This window comes from Bos mutus, chromosome 2, assembly GCF_027580195.1.
Source record: "Bos mutus isolate GX-2022 chromosome 2, NWIPB_WYAK_1.1, whole genome shotgun sequence".
In the NCBI taxonomy this organism is placed as follows: domain Eukaryota; kingdom Metazoa; phylum Chordata; class Mammalia; order Artiodactyla; family Bovidae; genus Bos; species Bos mutus.
Window position 1 is genome coordinate 8,814,434 of NC_091618.1, and position 20,960 is coordinate 8,835,393.

At 57.2% G+C, this 20,960-nt stretch overlaps 1 protein-coding gene across 1 annotated transcript; it reads left to right on the forward strand.

Annotated features, from left to right (window-relative positions):
• Positions 1-886: 886 nt before the first annotated feature.
• SELENON (selenoprotein N) lies at positions 887-18,240 on the forward strand. Its single transcript, XM_070383137.1, is given in 13 exon segments — positions 887-959; positions 962-1,083; positions 1,754-1,871; positions 5,826-5,959; positions 8,733-8,945; positions 9,125-9,249; positions 9,824-9,961; positions 11,563-11,644; positions 12,248-12,436; positions 12,811-12,916; positions 14,023-14,135; positions 14,225-14,326; positions 15,757-18,240. Coding segments are annotated over 13 exon segments (1,671 nt in total). The 5' UTR covers positions 887-901; the 3' UTR covers positions 15,928-18,240.
• The last annotated feature ends 2,720 nt before the right edge of the window (positions 18,241-20,960 follow it).

Below are 20,960 nucleotides of genomic sequence, written 5' to 3' on the forward strand. Positions count from 1 at the left end.
TCCATCCTAAAGGAAATCAGTCCTGAATATTCATTGGAAGGACTGATGCTGAAGCTGAAGCTCCAACACTTTGGCCACCTGATGGGAAGAACTGACTCATTTGAAAAGACCCTGATGCTGGGAAAGATTGAAGGTGGGAGAAGGGGAGGACAGAGGATGAGATGATTGTATGACATCACCGACTCAATGGACATGAGTTTGAGCAAGTTCTGGGAGATGGTGAAGGACACGGAAGCCTGGCGTGCTGCAGTTCATGGGATCGCCAAGAGTCGGACACAACTGAGCGACTGAACGACACCAACCAACCCACAGAAGAGCCTCTCTGAATCCTCCTTACAGGTGAAGAAACTTGGGCCCCGCAGGTGAGGGTTCAGCGCTGCACCTGCCTGTGTCCTTACAGGTAGCTCCTGTCCCTAATGAATTTGCAGAGGTGGCCTTCCAGCAAGACCATGAAAGAAACAGGGAGGGCTGAACTTGGGTAGTTTTCTGTTTCGCGATGACTATAGAGACATTTCAAAAAGCAGGTCGGATAAGAGGCAGGGTGGGATGCGGGGAGAGTGGGTACCCGACCCGCCTCTGGCTTCCCTCGCATCTCCTTCTCCCGGTGCTCAGCCTGGAAGTGCTCCCGGGCTCCTCTAGGCTAGGCGGGACGCGGAGGCCCGGTTTCGTTCGGGGAGGGGAAAGAGAAGGAAGGAGACACCGCCGGACGGCAGGGAGGTGTGTGTGGAGCAGGGGCCCCGGCGCGCCTCCCTCCCTGCACTCGCGAGTCAGCAGCGCCGCCGTGCGCCGGACCGAGGGCCCCAGCCCGTCCCGCCCCGGCGCCCAGGCCCGGCCCCGGCCCCGCCCGCGCCCGCGCCGCCGCGGCTCCGCGTCCGAGGCCACCCCGCCCGGAGCCGCCGCCATGGGCCGGACCCGGCCGGGCGAGCGCGGGCCTCCGGGCTCCGGCCCCGCCGCGCCGCCCGCGCCCCGCCGCGCCGCGCCCGCGCCCTGGCGCTGCTGGGGGCCCTGCTCGCCGCCGCCGCGGCCGCCGCCGCCGCCCGGGCCTTCGCCCGCTACAGCGAGGCCCAGGCGGCCGCGAGGCAGGTCCGAGTCGGCGGGGAGGGCGCGGTGGCCGGCCGGGGACACTCGAGTGGGCCCGGGCGGCGGGGCTCACCGACGGGCAGGGCTCCGAGGGGCCGGGGGCCGGTGGGGGACGGGGCGGGGATGGGAGGGCAGCCTGACCGGAGGGGGACGGGGCCGGAGGGCCGGGAGGGCGGCCAGGAAGGAAAAGGGGGGCTCCAGAAAGCGGGCGGGCTATGAAGGACTGATGCGGGGGTGATCAGACTGGCCCCGAGCGAGGCCGGGGCTGCGACGGCTCCTAGGGGAGCGGGCGGATGGGCGCTGGAACAGTTCACCGCAGACAAAGCACTGAGAGCGACTGGGACCCGAGCATCCGGGCGGGCGGGGCCGGGGGCGCTGGGACGGTGGGGAGGGGAGGCCAGGGAGGACGATGGGTGGACCAAGAGGGTGACTCCAGATGGATCCGGATACGAAGCGGGCACTTGGAGAGTGGACAGTGGACGAAGGCTCGGAGTGTAACAGGGACCCAGAGGGATGGGAACGGGGGACCTGGGCTCTGGGGCGTGCAGAAGTGGCATTTGGACAGATGTTTGGGAGATGGATGGGCTGAAAGAACTCAGGAAGGTGGTGGCGAAAGCGGTTTGGGATACCAGTGGGTATCCGGTTGCTCAACCCAGCGCCTCCTCCCAAGCAGGATTCAGCACTGAAAACCCTGGGGACAGAAGGCCTCTTCCTCTTCTCCTCCCTGGACACTGACCGGGACATGTACATCAGCCCCGAGGAGTTCAAGCCCATCGCTGAGAAGCTGACAGGTACCAGGAGGGTCTGGGGACCCAGGAGGAGGGACCTGGGGCACCGCCCTCTGGTTCTTGCCCTGTGTCTGCTCTGAGCAGGAGAATTGCCTGGAGTAGGAGGAAGGTGCCCTGGGCTTCAGAGATACTTTCTAGTGGGTGGTTTGGGCAAGCTGCCTCACCATGAGTACATACAGACAAACACACACACACACAGACACACACACAGATACATACACAGACACACACACAGACACACACACAGAGACACACAGACACACACACACACACACATAGACACACAAACACACGCCCAAGCCTGTTCTCCTCACAGGTGAATATTACAAGCTAACATTCTCGGACCGCTTTCCCAGGACCAGACTCACTTTAAGCACCGTCTGAGTTATCTCTTAGCAGTGCCTGTGAGATGGATGCTGACCTGATCCTAATGTGTATAGTTTGAGAGACTGGGGAGCAGGAAGCCTCTCCAGCCTGCCCAGGAGGGAAAGGAGGGTGCGAGGAGGGTGTAGGGCGAGGTTTAGGGAGCTTCTGTCTTCGGGTCCTGCACTAGCTGATTTGAGGATTAGAGAAAACGTCTGCAAAGTGCCCAGTATGCAATAGATAGTCAATGGCATGGTATGTGTGCTCTGTCGTGTCTGACTTTGCGACCCTGTGGACTGTATAGCCTGGGGAAGGCGATAGCACCCCACTCCAGTACTCTTGCCTGGAAAATCCCATGGATGGAGGAGCCCAGTAGGCTGCAGTCCATGGGGTCACGAAGAGTCAGACACGACTGAGCGACTTCACTTTCACTTTTCACTTTCATGCATTGGAGACAGAAATGGCAACCCACTCCAGTGTTCTTGCCTGGAGAATCCCAGGGATGGGGGAGCCTGGTGGGCTGCCGTCTATGGGGTCACACAGAGTCGGACATGACTGAAGTGACTTAGCAGCAGCAGCAGCAGCAGACTGTAGCCTGCCAGGTTCCTCTGTCCATGGAATTTTCCAGGCAAGCATACTAGAGTGGGTTGCCGTTTCCTACTCCAAGGGATCTTCCCAGCCTGGGGATTGAACTCGAGTCTCCTTCATCTCCTGCATTGGCAGGCAGATTCTTTACCACTGCACCACCCGGGAAGCCTGGATAATCAATAGACAGGAGCTATTGCTATTACTACTAAATATTAAACCTTCCTGGGGAACTGTCAGATTCCTATCCTACTTTGTCACCCGTTTTTGCCTGGATGTAATTTGATTTCGGTTGTAAAGATGAGCTAAAGCATTCTAATGAATTATAAAATGTCTCTCCCACCGCTCCATCACCACCCTAACCTCTGTGTCCATATCTTGTGATGTTTCCTGAACTTCTGATCTTGGGCATCTACTTGTTACCCAGATCGCCTGGTATAAGTAGGTCAATAGATGGAAAAGACAGAGACGCCACTGCTCTCAGGCAAGTAAGTGCCCGAGGTCTGAGATGGGCTTTCTGTGTCTCAGGATGGGGTTGGGTAGGTCAGCTTAGTCCCGGCCCGGTGGCCTGCAGTCCCTGTCAGAGGAGAAGAGTCAGATGAAAAATGCTAATTGGTGGAGCAGACGTGTCAGTGCCTCCCGGGGTAGTCAGGTTCTGTCATGAAAGCAGATGGGCAAGTACACAGGTCAGTCCCGGGCGGGTTTGCTTTGACTTCGTATTTTGCACGCACTTCTCCAAGCAGCCACACAGCCACATCCTTGTCCTTTTCTGCGCCTAGAGAGCCAGAGTTCCCTCATAATGACATGTTGGCCAAGCTTGCTGAGCTTGGGGATGCTTTAGTTTTTTTACACAAATCTTTTTCTCCATCGGGGAAAATAATCTCTCCCTCCGTTACCACCTGAGCCACTGTGAGTACAAAACTGGACCAAGTTGTCGGATGAACAAAAAATAAAACCAAAAAGAAACACCAAATCTAAGTAGGAAATAGAGGCAAACAGTCCTCTCTAGGTGGTACAGTCATGTATGCCTAATTTTCTGCTTCGTAGCTTAACATTTTTACAAATTGTCTATAGTGAGCAAAGTTTACGTATAAGTCAGGAAATACAAATTTTATTTAAAAACCAAAGAGCCACAAAATGCATGGCATTATTATTCAGAATTACCTGTGATGACAGGAAAATGATTGGATAAGCAAGCTGACCAGTAACCCTACATATTCCTGTTGCTCCGTTCCTCTGAGGTTTCCAGATTGCTGTTTGGAAATTTTGTTGCCTTGACTTAGAAATGCAGAAGTAACTGGGATGCTTTAGAACAGGGGTTTCCATCAGAAGCCACTGGGGGTAGGGGGTGGGGGGCTAATCAAAAGCACATTTTCTCCAGGTTCTAGCCCCTGAAGACTGACCCAGTAGGTCTGACTCAGGGGGTTCTGGGCATCTGTAGTTTAAAAAGGCATCCTGGTGATTCCAGTGATTCCTGGGTAAGCACTCCTTTGAATGTACCCATCCAGTCTGTCCGTCCATCAACAAATGCCAAGCAATGGTCTCTGCCCCCAAGAGAGCAGTCATGGCGAGACCCACCCATGCTTCATTCCATTATCTGCGTCATGGGGCCCCTCCCTGCTATTAGCCACCCCCCTAAGCCTTCATCCTGACTCCCTCCACCCTTGAAGGACTACAGACTTGGCAGGTCTCTGAGCAGGAAGAGATCCAATGAATCAAGTTCAGCTCCTGTCAGTCCAGCCCCTCCTTATACCCATGGGGAAACGGGCCACCCAGGAAATCCGGGAGAAGCGGGTCTCCTGACTTCAGGACCAGCGCTCTTTCTGTGACACCAAAGATTGCCTGATTCCACGTTGCCTGACCTCCCCGAGCAGCCCTTGCTTCTCCATGAGGCCCCCAAGACCGGACATGCATAGTAGCATGGGTTCCATCTCTCATGTAGGAAACCCAGAAGGGCTGAGGGATTTGCCCCAAATGGTCCAGGAAATAGAGCTGACCTCACCCCAGAGATGGGCTGAGGGAAGGGGACCAGCCAGCCTGGCCTGGCTGTGTGTCCTTGGGAAGTGACTTCAACCCTCTGAGCCTCCAGTTTCTCATTTGTAACATGGACTTAATAATATTGCTCACAGGACTACTGTGAAGCCAAAATGTGATATATACAGGAGAAATTGTATATGCGGGATATACTATGTTGTATACATTATACGTACACTTTGTATATCAGATTGCTGCTGCTGCTGCTGAGTCACTTCGGTCGTGTCCGACTCTGTGCGACCCCATAGATGGCAGCGCACCAGGCTCCCCCGTCCCTGGGATTCTCCAGGCAAGAACACTGGAGTGGGTTGCCACTTCCTTCTCCAATGCATGAAAGTGAAAAGTGAAAGTGAAGTCGCTCAGTCGTGTCCAACTCTTAGCGACCCCATGGACTGCAGCCCACCAGGCTCCTCCATCCGTGGGATTTTCCAAGCAAGAGTACTGGAGTGGGGTGCCATTGCCTTCTCCGGTATATCATATTGGGTTGGCCCAAAAGTTCGTTCAAGTTTTCCTGTAAGATGTTATAAGTGTTAGTCGCTCAGTCATGCCCGACTCTTTGCGACCCCATGGACTGCAGCTCTCCAGGCTCCTCTGTCCATGAGATTTTCCAGGCAAGGATACTGGAGTGGGTTGCCATTTCCTTCTCCAGGGGATCTTCCCAACCCAGGGATTGAACCCGGGTCTCCTGCACTGCAGGCAGATTCTTTACCAACTGAGCTAAAAGGGAAGCCTTGTAAGATGTTATGGGAGAATCAAATAACTTTTGGGCTAGCCCAATACATATACAATTTATTTGTATATGTTTGATAAACGATGTAATCTATATTGTTACTTTGGTGATTGTTACCTGTTACAACCTCCCACCCCATCCCTCCCAAGCATGGCTTCCTTAATCACTGGCCCATGCGGACATCCTAGGAAGTAAGGCCCTGCCGTCTAAGGGAGGACCCCTCTCTGGTGGCCTGTGTCTCATAGGGTCTACTCCTACGGCCAACTACGAGGAGGAGGAGCTGCCCCCTGACCCCAGCGAGGAGACTCTCACCATAGAAGCCCGATTCCAGCCTCTGCTCCCAGAGTCCATGACCAAGAGCAAAGATGGGTTCCTAGGGGTAAGTTGGGGCAGGAGGGGCAGGGGACCTCCCAGAGACAGGACCAGAGATGGGGGGACCATCTGTGTGTACTCGCCTCCTGAGAATGGTCTGTGCTCTGCTCGTCTTTCCTCCCTTCCTTCCTTCCTTTATCCAGTGCCCTCTGTGCACCCAGCATGCCAGGCCCTGTGCCCACCGTCCAGGCCCCCGGTCTGGTAGGGGAGCTAGGAGGGATGAGCATGAACCTGTGACCTAGATGGCTCCCTAGAGGGAATGACTTCTGACAGCAACTGCAGGGGAGGAGGGCTCAGGCCGGTGTCCACAGGGTAGGGAGGATCTGGCTGGAGGAAATAGCTGGTATGCTAGAGACCATGCTGATGCAGCCACCTTGCTTATGATCATTACTTTCTACAGGTCAGTCTTCCACTCCAAGGCTGCGATTTCCTCAGGGCAAGGCCTGTGACACACATCTATGAATCCCCAGGCCCCTAGCACAGTACTTGGCCCCTGAGAGGTGCTCTCTTGAGCTCCGATGAACTGGATCTGAAGTTTAGGCCCTGGTAGGGGCTCTGGGGTGGGGAATGACCCTGACAAGTGCCATCCTAACCAGCCCCACCTGAACCCAAGGCCCTGTGGACAAGGTCTCAAGCCTTCCCAGGATCTGGCATCCCCAGGCCCTGCTGCCTTTCCTGCTCGCTCCCCTGCCCTCTCCTCTCAGCTGTCCACGGCTCCAGGTGTCCAGACTTCCCTCCACCTGTGAGCCAGCTCACATGCTGGTCCCTCGACCAAGAACACCTTTTCTCTTTGTCTTGCCCACACCTGCTCAGCCTTTGTGTCTCAGCTGAACCATCACTTCAGCACAGACAAAGGCCTGAAGGCAGGAGATGCCTGGCAGGACCCCAAGGGCAGAGAGAGGGGGTGACTGGACCCCAGGTAGGGGCATCCCCATCAGTGGGACTGGAAGAGAAGTTGCCTGATGGCCCAGGGGCTCAGTTGCCTGACTTTGGCCTTCATTCTGCAGCAGCCAAATACCATAGTGTGTTTTGAAATAGGAGACATCCCTCATCAGATCTAGGCTTTCCAGGGTGGCAGCTGGGGAGAAATGGAAGAGAAGAAGACCAGTTCCCAGGAGGGACGGGAAGACAGGAAGGGGGAAGGGGAGGCCTTGGTGATGGAAAAGAAGGACCGCCCGAGGGATGCTGGGAGGACAGAAAGGCAGCGCAGGGCTCCTAAAGGAAGGGGGTGGGAGGGGTGGTTGGGGTATCTCAGGCTTCTGGCTGGTGGCCAGGTGCGTGGGGACCCATCTCCTGATGGGGGCTGGAGGAGGGGCGCGGGTCTGGTAGGGAGGGTGTGGGGTCAGTCTGGACTGCTGGAGTTGAGGTCCTTGAGGACGTCCAGGGGAGAGTCCAGCACGGTCTGGGTGGAGAAGGTCCGCCATTGACGGGCTGGAGTGCTGTCTAAGCGGATGAGTCCTTCCCACCGAGTGGGGAGAATAGGTGCAGGGGCCCACCTGCACTGACAGGGGAGGTGGGGTCTGGAAGACCCCAGCCCTGCCTCCCTAGCTCAGGCCCCACCTTGCAGGCTGCTCCCCAAGAGCTCCACAGTCTGTGAGCAGGACCAGCAGGCAGACAGGCTCCGCCTGGCCCCACTCAGCCAGCCCTGCTTTGAGAACCTGCCTGTGAGCTGCTTTGAGAACTCTCCTCCATCATCTCAGCTTGTGCCTAAGCCAGCAGACCATAAGCCCGGTGCCCCTGCCGCACCCTGGGCTTCCTTACCCTCTCTGCCTGCCCTGTTTTCTGCTCCCTAAGCCCCACCTCTCAAGTCTCCTTGAGCCCAGGGCCCCTCACCAGGGAGGTGGAGGAGGGGACTTGTTACTGTCAAAGGTGGGACAGCTCTCTGGCGGCTGGGATCCCTGAGCGGGGCCAGGCACTCACTGCCGTGGCAGCTGCTTTTGGTGACCCATAAGGGCAGGGAAGAGCCACTGAAGGTGGGGCTCTGACCAGGGGACCTGCATGGTCCATGGCCGCCTCCTGCTCTAGGCCTGCATAGTCTGACCTGCCTCCTCTCCTGCCCGTCACTTATCCGACAGCACTGGGGTGGATTACTGATGAGGAAATGGTTCAGGGAGGCCTTGTGCCCGGGGTGCCCAGCCAGCATGGCCCAGACTACACTTGAAGTAGCGGTGCCCTTCCTCCCCCTCCTCTGTGGTCTCATCCTGCCCCTGACCCTAGAGATTTCACCCAAAGGTGGCTGCTGCTCCCCCGACAGACTCCTGAATTCTTGTCACCCAGGACGTTAGCTGCAGGGAGGAGACTTGGAGAGGGAGCTTAGAGAGCAGAAAGCAGGGCAGGTGGAGGGGTGAGGAAGCCCGGGGTGGGGTGGGGGCACCTGGGGTTGGTCTGCTGGCTTATGCACAAGGGAAGTGGGACCTGGGCTTGGAAGGCGGGAAGAGGCGGTCAGGGCCTACACACAGAGCCCCCCCAGAGCCCCCCATTCCAGTCCTAGGTGACCCTGCTGCTGCCTCGATTCCCCTGTCCTCGCAAGAGGTGTCTGGCCTGGGCTGGACCCGAGGGGCCGCAGGGACACCGCTTCCCAGGCTAGGGGCTGGGGGAGGCGAAGTGAGCCTCAGCTCTGGCAGGACGGTACCCGCCAGACTCACCCCGTCCTGACCAGAGCAGGAGCCTCCCAGAGCCTCTGTTTCTGGGTTTGGGGGTTGGCTCAGGGCTCGAGGAGACCTCCAGGCGGCCTGGGAGGTTCTCAGTGCCCCAGCGCACTGACGGTCTCCCTGCCCCAGGTCTCCCGCCTGGCCCTGTCTGGCCTCCGCAACTGGACCACGGCAGCCTCGCCGAGTGCCGTGTTTGCCGCCCGCCACTTCCGGCCCTTCCTCCCGCCCCAGGGCCACGTGGAGCTAGGCGAGCCCTGGTGGATCATCCCCAGTGAGCTGAGTGTCTTCACTGGCTACCTGTCCAACAACCGCTTCTATCCACCGCCACCCAAGGGCAAGGAGGTGAGGGCAGCCCCATGGCCCCATGCCCCAGCCCCGCACCTGGACCCCAAGGCCGCCGGCCTGCCCCTCGTCCTGCACTCCTGCCTCCGTCTGGCCCCACCCCTGGTCCAGGGCTGACACTCACCCAGGGGAGCCAGGTCCCCGCAAGCCAACCCCGGGACCCACTGCCTTCCCCGCAGGTCATCATCCACCGGCTCCTGAGCATGTTCCACCCACGGCCCTTCGTGAAGACCCGTTTTGCCCCTCAGGGGGCCGTGGCCTGCCTGACCGCCATCAGCGACTTCTATTACACCGTGATGTTCCGGTGAGGGGTCCTGGCAGCCCCATCCCTGTTTTCACCTGGGCCTGGGACTCCAGGGCAGCACAGAAGGGTACAGCCCCGGGAGCCAGGGCCAGACCCCGCCACCCCATCACCACCACTTACTGCCCTGCGGGCCTGGCCAAGCAGCTTTGCTCTCTGAGCCTCACATTCCTCCTCATGCACCAGGGAAGGGGTGACTTCCTCCAGGAGGAAGGGAAAAGTGCTGAGTGTGCTTTAGCATGGGGCTGATGGCCGTCACTGTCATCCACATGGAAGGGGGTGCGTAAGAGCTGTGACACCAGGTCACACAGCCCCTGGAGAGGCTGTGAGAGCTCAGAGGAGGGTCAGCTAGGCTTCCAGGGAAGGCGCGGGGAAACTGGGCCCTGAAGGTAGGGCAGCACCTTGAGGGCCTCCCCTCTCCCTGCCCCACACACTCCTCCGCCCCCTGCCCAGCCCTCTGCCCCACCCAGAGTCTGGCCATCCCTGCGTGGGTTCCAGGCTTTGGGGCAGAAGGGGGTGGGCAGGCAAGCTCTGCTCGGCCAGGGGACGCACTCCCAGCCAGGTCTTTTCCCTCCAGCATCCATGCCGAGTTCCAGCTCAGCGAGCCCCCCGACTTCCCCTTCTGGTTCTCCCCCGGCCAGTTCACCGGCCACGTCGTCCTCTCCAAAGATGCCACCCACGTCCGTGACTTCCGGCTCTTCGTGCCCAACCACAGGTGAGAGCTTCCATCCCACCCTAGCATCCTGCTCACGTGTGCCCCCGCCAGCTCCCAGAGTTCAGCCCCCCTCAGTCTCTCCCCAGAGCCCTTCCTCTTGGGAGGCACCTGGAGCTGACCTCGGAGGAGGCAGTATGAGGTGGTCGGGGGCAGGGAGGTGGTCATTCCGTCATCCCAGGCAGCACCTGGGACATGCTTTTGGGATGATGGAGTGACCAGCCAGCTCTGTGCTGGAACCCAAGGCAGCAGCCCTCAGCCCCTCCCTGAAGCTGGAGCCCCCCACCCCTGCTCATTCTGCTGACAAACCCGTGACCACACCTTGCCCTGGCACCTTAGGGAAAGGCTGGCAGGTGGGCAGGGACCTGACTGGTGGGGGTGCAGGAAGCCTTCCCAAAGGAAGGGACATCTGTGCAGCGACCTGGGGGCTGAGGAGGGTTTAGCCAGGCAGAGGGAACAGCACATGCAGAGACCTAAGGGGCAGGCCCTCCTTGCCTGCAGTTGCTACCCTAGACCCTGGGTGGGGACTGGGGGTGGCTTCTGGAAGGGCTCAATGCCAGCCACCTGCCTGCCTGCCTGCTCCACCTGCCTGCCTGCCTGCTCCACCTGCTCCACCTGCTCAGGATCAGCCTCTTGTTGGGGGGATGCAGAGAGCCTTTCCAGCTTTATCCCAGATGGCAAGCTCAGGGGGGCCTGAGTGACTCTGTACCAGGACGGTACCCGGGCTGGGAGCCGAATGGCCCAGAGCTAAGTCTCAGCTGTAACACCAGTGGCTGTGGGCAAGACCCTGGGCCCCTCCAGGCCTCAGTTTCCTCATCTTTTAGATGGGCGGCTGGGTCCTAGACAGGAGTGAGAGGGTCGCCGGGACAGCCTGGGAAGAGAAACCAGGACCAGGAGCGACTTGCCATCCTCATTCAGGGTTACCGAGGGCAACGAGGGGCCCATGGGAAAATGATGAGGAAAGACCGGCCCTCCTCCTCTCCCTTGCTCAGCAAGCAAGTCCCTGTGCTGCGGGGGCTCAGCCCAGGGCACGTCTGCCCCCAGCCCAGGGGTGGAGGTGGGGTCCTGGATTGGATGAAACAAGGAGCAGGAGGGGGCGGTGGAGTGCCTGCTTCACCGGCCCAAGGTGGTTGGTAGCCTGTCCTGGGGCGCCCTCATGTGGTGGATCTGCAGGTTGCACATGATCAGGCCAGACTTCCCACTGGAGACAGTGGAGGAGGCCTGCAGCGAGAGGACAGTACCCGTTTTTCACTCCTGCCCAACTCGAGGTGCTGGGGGAGGCACTGATGACCGCTGCCTCTAAGAGTCATGGGTCGCGGGCAGTGCCTGAGCCGTGGATGTAGAAGCCCTTTGTACACTACAGGCCTGGGTTGGTGGAGGGTGGTGTGGTCCTAGTGCCTTTAGAAGAGGCAGCCTGGAAAGAAAAGGTCCCAGGCTCTGCCGTCAGCATCCCAGTGGCTCTGAGACCTTGGGTTCACCCTGCTGAGTCTCAGCGTCCTCATCTATAAAATGGGGCCAGCGTCAGGCTTTCGGTGAGATCAAGTCTGACGTCTGATGGGCTTTGATGATGGCGTTGTGCCCTGGGCGCCCTCTCCCGTCTCCAGGTCTCTGAATGTGGACATGGAGTGGCTGTACGGGGCCAGTGAGAGCAGCAACATGGAGGTGGACATCGGCTACATACCCCAGGTGAGCGCACAGGTGGTCCCTTCACGTGGTTAGTCGTAGTCGCGTCCGACTCTTTGCGACCCCATAGACTGTAGCCCGGTGGCTCCTCTGTCTATGGGATTTCCCAGGCAAGAATACTGGAGTGGGTTGCCATTCCTCTTCCAGGAGATCTTCCAGACCCAGGAATCGAACCTGGGTCTCCTGCATCTCCTGAGTTGGCAGGCGGGTTCTTTACCACTGAGCCACCCAGGAAGCCTCAGGTTGGAAGGTGGGGCTTGGAGGCAGAACCCTGCCACAGGGTCTCTCAGCCTGGCTGCAGGGATACCCAGCTGGCTAGGAGCCTTGGGACAGGGAGTGACAGAGCTCCTGGCAGGCAAAGCAGGATCCTGGGAGGACACGTATTCCTGCACGCGGAGTCCAGCAGCTGCCATGGGCCCCAGCCGGCTTCCCACGGTGGAGCCCTGGCTGGACAGTGGGCTCTGTACACAGCCTTGACCGGACCCTGCCCTTCCCTGGGCCTGTCTCCCCGCCTCTACAATGAATGGCATGTCTCTGAGGGTCTCTTGGGGCCCCTGGAGGACTCTTGCCCCTTACTGAGACATCCCTCACTGACCCCTGGCCCAGATGGAGCTGGAGGCGCTGGGCCCCTCGGTGCCCTCCGTGATCCTGGACGAGGATGGCAACCTGATCGACAGCCGCCTGCCCTCAGGGGAGCCCCTCCAGTTTGTATTTGAGGAGATCCAGTGGCAGCAGGAGCTGAGCTGGGAGGAGGCAGCCCGGCGCCTGGAGGTGGCCATGTACCCCTTCAAGAAGGTGAGGCGGGACAGTGGGCACAGGCAGGGGCGGGCTTCCTGGGGCTGGGAGGAGAGCTGAGGAGCGGCAGGTGGGCCCTGGGCACCGAGTGCCAGGCAGGGCTTGTGGCTCAGGCTGCCTCCCTGTGGGGCTCAGCCTGGGCCGGGGAGCCACCCCTTTGTCTTTCAGAACTTGGCGGAGCCATGCTCTGGCTCAGCATCTCACACACACAACAAACGTCCGTGCATACGTACACATATCCATACATGTGCATACGTGCACATACACGTATATCCACTACAAACACACACACACCTACATGCACATCACACTCAGCCCCTGCAGTGGGGCCCTGCCGCACACAAGAGCTTCTCTCTGTCCCCACTTGGCCCCAGGTCACCTACCTGCCGTTCACCGAGGCCTTTGACCAAGCCAAGGCCAAGAACAAGCTGGTGCACTCAATCCTGCTGTGGGGGGCCCTGGACGACCAGTCCTGCTGAGGTGAGGAGACCCCGCCAGTCTGCGGGTAGAGGGGGCGGCGTCACTCCTTGTGGGCGCAGGGGGCTCTGAGACCACGGGACTCTGCTCTCAGAGCCCGAGGTTGCTTGAGGACCGCATGGGGCAGGGAGGTGCGTTGAGGGCTCTGGGGTGCTGTGCTGAGCTCCGAGGAAGCTGCTGGACTCTGGAGAAGGAGTCCAGCTCTGCCATCTTCAGCCAGGAGGCTTTGGCCAAGTGATTTTCCTTCCCAGACCTCAGTTTTCTCAGCAATAAGAGGATAACATACTTTACCTCCCACCGTTGTGAAAACAGATGTGAAAGTGTCCGTGCTCTGGAAAGTGTTGCACACAAGTCAGAGAAAAATAGTGCCAAAGCCTGGACACTTTTCACTTAATCAGAAAAATACTCCAAAGACCCCCTGGTGCAGAATTCTCTGGGTGCCTGATGGGAGTTACAAAGAGGAGCAAACAGTGCCCTAGCCCTTGTCCAGCCAATCGACAAACATCCCGGATACCTCCGCCCCAGCCCTTGTCCAGCCAATCGACAAACATCCCGGATACCTCCTGTGCCTAGCCTTAGGCTAGGTGCTGGGCATCCTGCATCGAGGAAGTCAGAAGCGGTCCCTGGGCTCAGGGAGCACGCAGTGTGTGCAGAAGGCAGATGCTACAAGTGTGGCAAGTTTACACAAGGCAAGGTCCAGAGTGGCCCAACAGTGTGTAACTGGGGGTCAGGGAAGGCTTACTTGAAAGAGTGACACAAGCTGAGACTCTGAAGGATGAGTAAGGGTTTGTCGAGTGACAGGAGGAAGTGTTTTAGATAAATAGAAGGATAGTCTGTGCAAAGGCCCTGGGGCAGTATTTAGTGGATTTAAGAAGCTGTCTGCAAGCCCCTGGGCCAGGTGGGGCCCAACACCAAGTCTCAGCCCAGGATTCCAGTATGTTACTGATGTTAATTACAGCTACCAGGAATTCAGTACCTCTTCTGTGGCGCTGTTTGAATCACTGTCATCTCACCTGGGTGCACAGAGTGTTCTGTAGTCCCTGAGGTTTCCTGCTGATTGAGATCCCAGTGAGACATGTGGGGTCCTGACCTTGCTTATACCTGAACAGGTTCGGGGCGGACTCTCCGGGAGACCGTCCTGGAAAGTTCGCCCATCCTCGCCCTCCTCAATGAGAGCTTCATCAGCACCTGGTCCCTGGTGAAGGAGCTGGAGGACCTGCAGGTGAGCAGCAGGTGGGTGGGAAGAGCCCCATGGGAGCCCCTGGGACAGTGGAGCCCAGGCAGCAGGAACATACCCAACTGTCCCTGCAGAACAACCAGGAGAACCCATCCCACCAGAAGCTGGCCGGCCTGCACCTGGAGAAGTACAGCTTCCCCGTGGAGATGATGATCTGCTTGCCCAATGGCACTGTGGTAGGTCCCCGCCACCCGGCCTCAGCCGCAGGCAGAAGCAGCAGCGAGCCAGGGCCGTGGCTTACAGACCTCATCATCCCGGTCTGGCTCTGCCACCTCCTGGCTGGTCTCTTAGCCAGTCCGAGCCTCAGTTATCCCCTGATGTCCCCTCGGCCTGCCTGCAGGTGTCGGGACCTTCCCTCAGAATGGGGACCTCAGCAGCACTCTGGGGCACAGTGGGCAGCAGAGTAGACAGGAATGTGACCCAGAAGGGAAGTCTCACCTCAGACCATTGCAGCCAGCCCTGGCGTGGCAGGGATGAGGGGTGGCAGGTGGCAGGCCTGGTGGCAGCAGAAAGGATCTGACACCACCCAGGCAGAGGCAAGACCCCCGCTCTTCCTAAGGGCCCCTGACACAGCACTCACTCACGTCCTCAAGCAGGAGTCTCACAGAAGCTTTGCGAGACCGATGATCACAAATGGTGATTTTTACAAACTGAGGCTCAGAAAGGTTCAGAGACATGGCAAAAGCCGCACAAGAAAGAAGCATAGCTGGCTCTGAAAACAGGCGCCCACCTGTGAGCCTCAGCATCGCTTGCTCTTCTGAGCAAAGCAGCTCCTTCTCCTTTCAGTCCTGGGGGATGGGCAGGGTGGGAGGTCAGCAGGTGGGGAGCAGCAGAGGAGCAGGAGCTGGGTTGGCCCTGAGCATCAGTCCCTCAGTCGTGACCAACTCTGTGACCCCACGGACAGTAGCCCACCAGTCTCCTCTGTCCATGGGATCCTCCAGGCAAGGAGTGGGTTTCCACTCCATTCTCCAGGGGATCTTCCTGACCCAGGGATCAGACCAGGATCTTCTGCATTGTAGGCAGATTCTTTACCAGCTGAGCCACCAGGGAAGCTTCTGTCTCAGGCTCAGGGAAGGGAAGGCCTTGGGGAATCAGCCAGCTCACACCGGTCCATGGACGACCCCCTCAGTGGACGACCCCCTCAGTGGACCCAGCCTAGCAGAGCCCCAGGTGGTGGAGCTGGGCAGACAGGACTTCGCCTGGGCGGTGGGTTGCCTGCACTCTCCCGTTCGTTTACCGGGTACCTGCCCTTAAGGTGCTCACTAGCTGGAGTGAGAAGCTGATGGGAACACAGGCCTGGGCATGCAAGTATTTTGACAGAAGTGAATGTGGATTTCAGGGGTTGTAGGATCAGAGATGAGAGGGTCAAAGGGCACAGAGGCGGGGTTGGGGGGCGGGGTGATATTGAAAGGCCTTAGGTTTTGCCTGGTGGGCGAGGTGCGGAGCCCTGGAGGCTGAGAGCCCTGTGAGTGGAGGAGGAGGGGAACGGTTGCAGCAGTGCTCACGGCTGCCCAGCCTGCCCGTCATCTGCCCAGACAAGGAAAGTCGAGGCTGCAGGGGGCACTGGGCCCCCCACCCCGCTCTCCTCACCCAGCTCTTCCCCCAGGTCCACCACATCAACGCCAACTACTTCTTGGACATCACATCCATGAAGCCCGAGGACATTGAGAACCACGTCTTCAGCTTCTCGTCCACCTTTGAAGACCCATCCACAGCCACCTACATGCAGTTCCTGAAGGAAGGCCTCCGGCGCGGCCTGCCCCTCCTCCAGCCCTAGTGAGCCTGCCGGCCGGTGAGACCCCAGCTGGACAGGGAGCTGGATTGGCCTCTCCTCCCGGGAGCTCCAGAGCAGCCTTCCCATGTGTCACACACCAAGCCTTTCGCTCCACCTCTCAGGCTGCCCGTGGGGACCGGGGTCAGCTAATGGCGGCCATCTGAGGTTTGCCTCGGAGGTGGGTGGACAGGGCGTCCTTGGCTGACCTTGAGCGCTGGCTGCCACAGTCTTTAACTACATTCCTGGCTCTGGTAGCTGCTTGAGACCCCAAAAGAGATGGCCTGGGGTCATCTCCTTGGACCTACCCCACTCAGGCACATAGTCCCAGCCCTTGCAGGGCAAACAATAGGGAAGAATGGGTGCTAAAAAGACAGGCCACCCCCTCTCCTTACCTTCACCCCTTCCAAAAGAGACATCCAGAAGCCTTGGCCTGCGGTGGGGGGTGCCAAGGAAGCACTCCTGTTTGTCTGGAGCCTTCTTCCAGGCCAGAGGCCTGCCTGGCTGCCCTCCTGTGCCTGGGGTCCCCTGCCCAGGTGACGTCAGCCTTCCGGAAGCTCTGGGCAGAACTCTCCTTCAGAAGGGGAAGTCATACTGTACCCTGCTGCTCTCCAGACCACTCAATCCAATCTTACGACAGGACCCCAGAACCTGTTTCAGGACTTCCTGGAGGCCTGCTCTCTGGGAGGTTTACTGTGAAGGAAGCTTCTGCCCTTGACAAGGAGTCCACTGAGGCCAAGGGCCTCAGCTTCCCCTACGGCCTACCCCAGCACAGGTCACAGCGAGACTCATGGAGCCACTGTCTCCGTAACAGCCCCCACCCGCCTCCCACCCCAGACCTCAGCTCCACAGAAACGTCTTCCAGAGAACGCAGCCTCCCCCAGAGCAGGCGCTGTCCTAGCTGTCAGGCCACCCAGACCAGGTTATCTACCGCTGGGCGGCCACCAGCTCTCCTTGGCCGCTGAGTCCACATCCCAAGCCACTGACCATGGCCAGTCTTTTTTTTATACATGCAGAAAGCATTTTTATGTGAACTTTCTCACAGTTTATATGTATTTTTGATAGCTCCGGCACTGAGGAGAAAGAAGGGGACGATGGTGTCCCCCCAGCAGCCGCCCCATGATGGCTGGATCTGAAAGCTTAGGTGGATCCAGCTTGATGTCTTTGCAGTTGCTCCTGTGGGAAGAAACATCCCCCTTCTCTTCCTTCTTCTTGACCAACTTTTTAAAAATAGTCCCCAGAGGATCCGTATACCCCCAACTGTATCCTTATCTTCCACTTGGGCCCATGAGGAGCCCTGGGGCTTTCACGAAGACCCCTCCCCACCCCTATGTATGCCCCTCCCAGCCCCACTGGGGTTGGGGTGGGGGGGCTCCCTCTTCAGCCTGAAAGGGGAAAGAAGGCAAACATCTCCTCAGATGCACTCCCCGGCCTCCCACCTGAGTCCCCCTGCCCGCCACTAGAGTTTCCACACTGAGCCTTCTACACAGTCTTGTTCTCAATGTTGCATTGCGTATCACGATAATAGCTAGTTACTGAGTCTTCACAGTCTTGTTCTCAATGTTGCATTGCGTATCACGATAATAGCTAGTTACTGAGCGCTTTCTCCGTCTAAGGCACTGTGTCAAGATGACATGTGTTTTCTCATTTATTCCTCACAACAAAGGACGCAAGGTGGATAGCCGTCATTCTCGTCTTGTAGATGAAGGAACTGAGTCTCAGGAAAGCGAAGTGACTTGCGCAAGGTGACTCAGTGGTGGGCTTGACATTCAGCCTGTGTCTTGATGTTGGCAGTGTTTTGTCTCGTCCCTCCCACCTCTCTCCCCTGCCTGTTTTCACCAAGGCGAAAAAGAAAGCCTTTCAAACCAGTATGTCAGGTTCCCCTGTCTTCTCTAGAGCAAATGAGGTGCGAGCCAGCAAGCTCGGCCAGGTTCTTTGTGTCCCTCCTGGGAGGCAGCGCTTTCATGGCGCTTACAGGGAGGGGGCGGCGCTAAGCCTGTCTCAGTGCTTCCAGGCATGGGTGGCAGTAACCCGTCCCACTAGCCACCTGGTGTCTGCAGACATTCAGCCCTCCCACCCAGCAGGCTCCTCCCCTCATGCTGGGCTAAGAAGGCCAACGCCATGATGAGGGATCCTTGTCCCATGGAAGGTGATGCTTGCACTTCCTGCATCCTCCCCTGCTGCCTCTGCCTGATCCCCTACTGGGTTCAAAGGCTCATGGTGGGGGAGGCCCCCAGCTGCCCTCTTGTCATCGCTCCTCCACTTCCCTCCTCTGTCCCCAGTGTGTCCTACAATAAAATTGAAGAGATTAGGGTGGTTCTAAGTGCCTTTCCTTTGACCCGGATGTTGTTTTCTGTTCTCCATCTCACTCCTCTGCTGGAGAATTGATAACTTTTGAATTGAGAGGCCCTTGGACCACAAGGAGATCAAACCACTCAATCCTAAAGGAAACCAACCCTGAATATACATTGGAAGGACTGATAACTGAAGGTGAAGCTTCAATACTTTGGCCACCTGATGCAAAGAATGGACTCATGGGAAGAGACCCTGATGCTGGGAAAGACTGAAGGCAAAAAGAGAAGGGGGCAGCAGAGGGTGAGATAGCATCACTGACTCAATGGACATGAATCACTAGAAAGACAGAGGAGGCTGGTGTGCTATAGTCTGTGGGGTTGCGAGGAGCCAAATTAGTGACTGAACCACCTGTGCGGGAGCTGGCAGATGGACGAGGGAGCGTGGCTGGAGTCCCTTTGAGGACTAGTTTATTTGTCACCAGAAGGCTTGAGTAACTTGCTTAAAATAAATTTGTGATAGACCTAGAGAACTTACTATTCTTAGAATCTGGTGTTCTGTGTTGAGAAAGATTCTGAAGTTAAATCCATCATCTTAGAGCCTGAGATAAACATTAGGTAATTTTTTTTTTTTTTTGAGGGTGTGAACTTAAGGAAAAACCTATAAAAGAAGGATTGAACAAGTTAGTTCAGCCACTCAGTCGTGTCCGTCTCTTTGAGACCCCATGAACTACAGCACCCCAGGCCTCCCTGTCCATCACAAACTCCTGGGGTCCACCCAAACCCATGTCCATTGAGTCGGTGATGCCATCCAACCATCTCATCCTCTGCTGTCCCCTTCTCCTCCTGCCCTCAATCTTTCCCAGCATCAGGGTCTTTTCAAATGAGTCAGCCCTTCACATCAGGTGGCCAAAGTATTGCAGTTTCAGCTTCAGCATCAGTCCTACCAAAGAACACCCAGGACTGATCTCCTTTAGGATGAATTGGTTGGATCTCCTTGCAGTCCAAGGGACTCTCAAGAGTCTTCTCCAACACCATGGTTCAAAAGCATCAATTCTTCGGCGCTCAGCATTCTTCACAGTCCAACTCTCACATCCATACATGACTACTGGAAAAACCATAGCCTTGACTAGACAGACCTTTGTTGACAAAGTAATGTCTCTCCTTTTGAATATGCTATCTAGGTTGGTTATAACTTTCCTTCCAAGGAGTAAGCATCTTTTAATTTCATGGCTATTGAAGAAGAAAGGGGGAAAGAAAGAACCTTGAGCAGGAATAGAATCTGAAAGCCAAACCTTGGCCAGATCACAGGAGAAAGGCTCTAGAGCCTAAACCATACCACCAAATTGAACTGGCCTCTTGTACCTTGTATCAGTCGCTCCTAGGCTTAGAGGTAGAGTAACTTATTAGGTTAGGGCTTCCATTCTGAGAATGGGGCAGCTGTGAGCAGCCAGCACAGCTGCTGGGGGATAGAGTCATGTGCTGGGTAAAAGTGATCTTCAGGAAAAAGAGAGACTGCACTACCACATCCAAGGAAAGGCAGCTAGAATGGATTTGCAAGATCTGCCATTGCCCAGGATGGGAAAGTGATGATTAAAGCAACAATTTCTCATCCTGGAAAGAGGGCTGGACCTGGAAGTCAAATTTCATCATTTGCAGTATGGTGGGAATCAGGGTGGACACCGTCTCTGACTAGGACCAGCTACATAGTTTGCAGGGTCCAGTGCAAAATGAAAATGCAGGGCCTTTGTTGAAAAAAAATTTTAATTTCAAGAGAGCAACAATAGGGCATTAAAGTAAGGAGTTTGTTTGACCAGAAGGCCTGTATGACAGCACAGATTCTCCCCACCATGAAGCCCATCTGTCCCTGGCAGCTAGGACTTTCAAGCTTTGAGACCAAAGAACAGCAGCCTGGGAGCCAGGCACAGTCACCCTGAAGTCAGAGGAGGGCATGTGACCCAGGCCTGGATGCCATGGTGACCAAGTCATGTGACCAAGACTGGGCGGGCGGGCGGGCGGGGGACGTTGAGCACAATAAGGGAGTGGGTGAGTGAGCCTGGAAGGAATGTGGGTCTCTCTTGCAATGCCTCTGGTGTCTCGCTTCTCAGTCTACCCATCTGATCAACCAACTCACAATATACCGTGGTGGGTATGAGTGTGTGATACACAACAGCTAAAATAGAAGAAAGCTACAAAGCACTGGAGGGCAAGAGTCAAGAGGAGAAAGAGGCTCATTTCTTGGTGCAGAGAAGACTGTAGAGGGTCTTGGCTGGGAAGCATAAACTGAAGGAACCAGAGGGAGGTGGGAGAGGGGTTCACGATGGGGGACACATGTACACCCATGGCTGATTCATGTGAATGTATGGCAAAAACCAATACAATATTGTAACTAGCCTCCAATTAAATAAATTAATTTGCAAAAAATAAACTGAAGGAACCAGAGTGAGATGAGGTGGGGCAAGCACTAAGCCTGGAGCCTCGAACGCCGGCACGAAGCTTCGGAAGTTTATAGTCGAGGTGGGGACAGCAGACACCGATCAATTTGGAGGCCGAATAGCAACACAGATCCGTTCCAAAGGTTGGATAGGGACTAAGCGTGGAGAGCAGGAAAGGGCCGGCTGACCTCAGGGGTTTCCGAGTGCCACCAACTTTTCCCTCAGGGGGCGTGGCCTATGGCAGGCGTTTACCCTCTACCGCCCCGCCTCGGCCGCAGGATCCTCTCTCGCCCCACCCCCAGCAGAGCCCGCT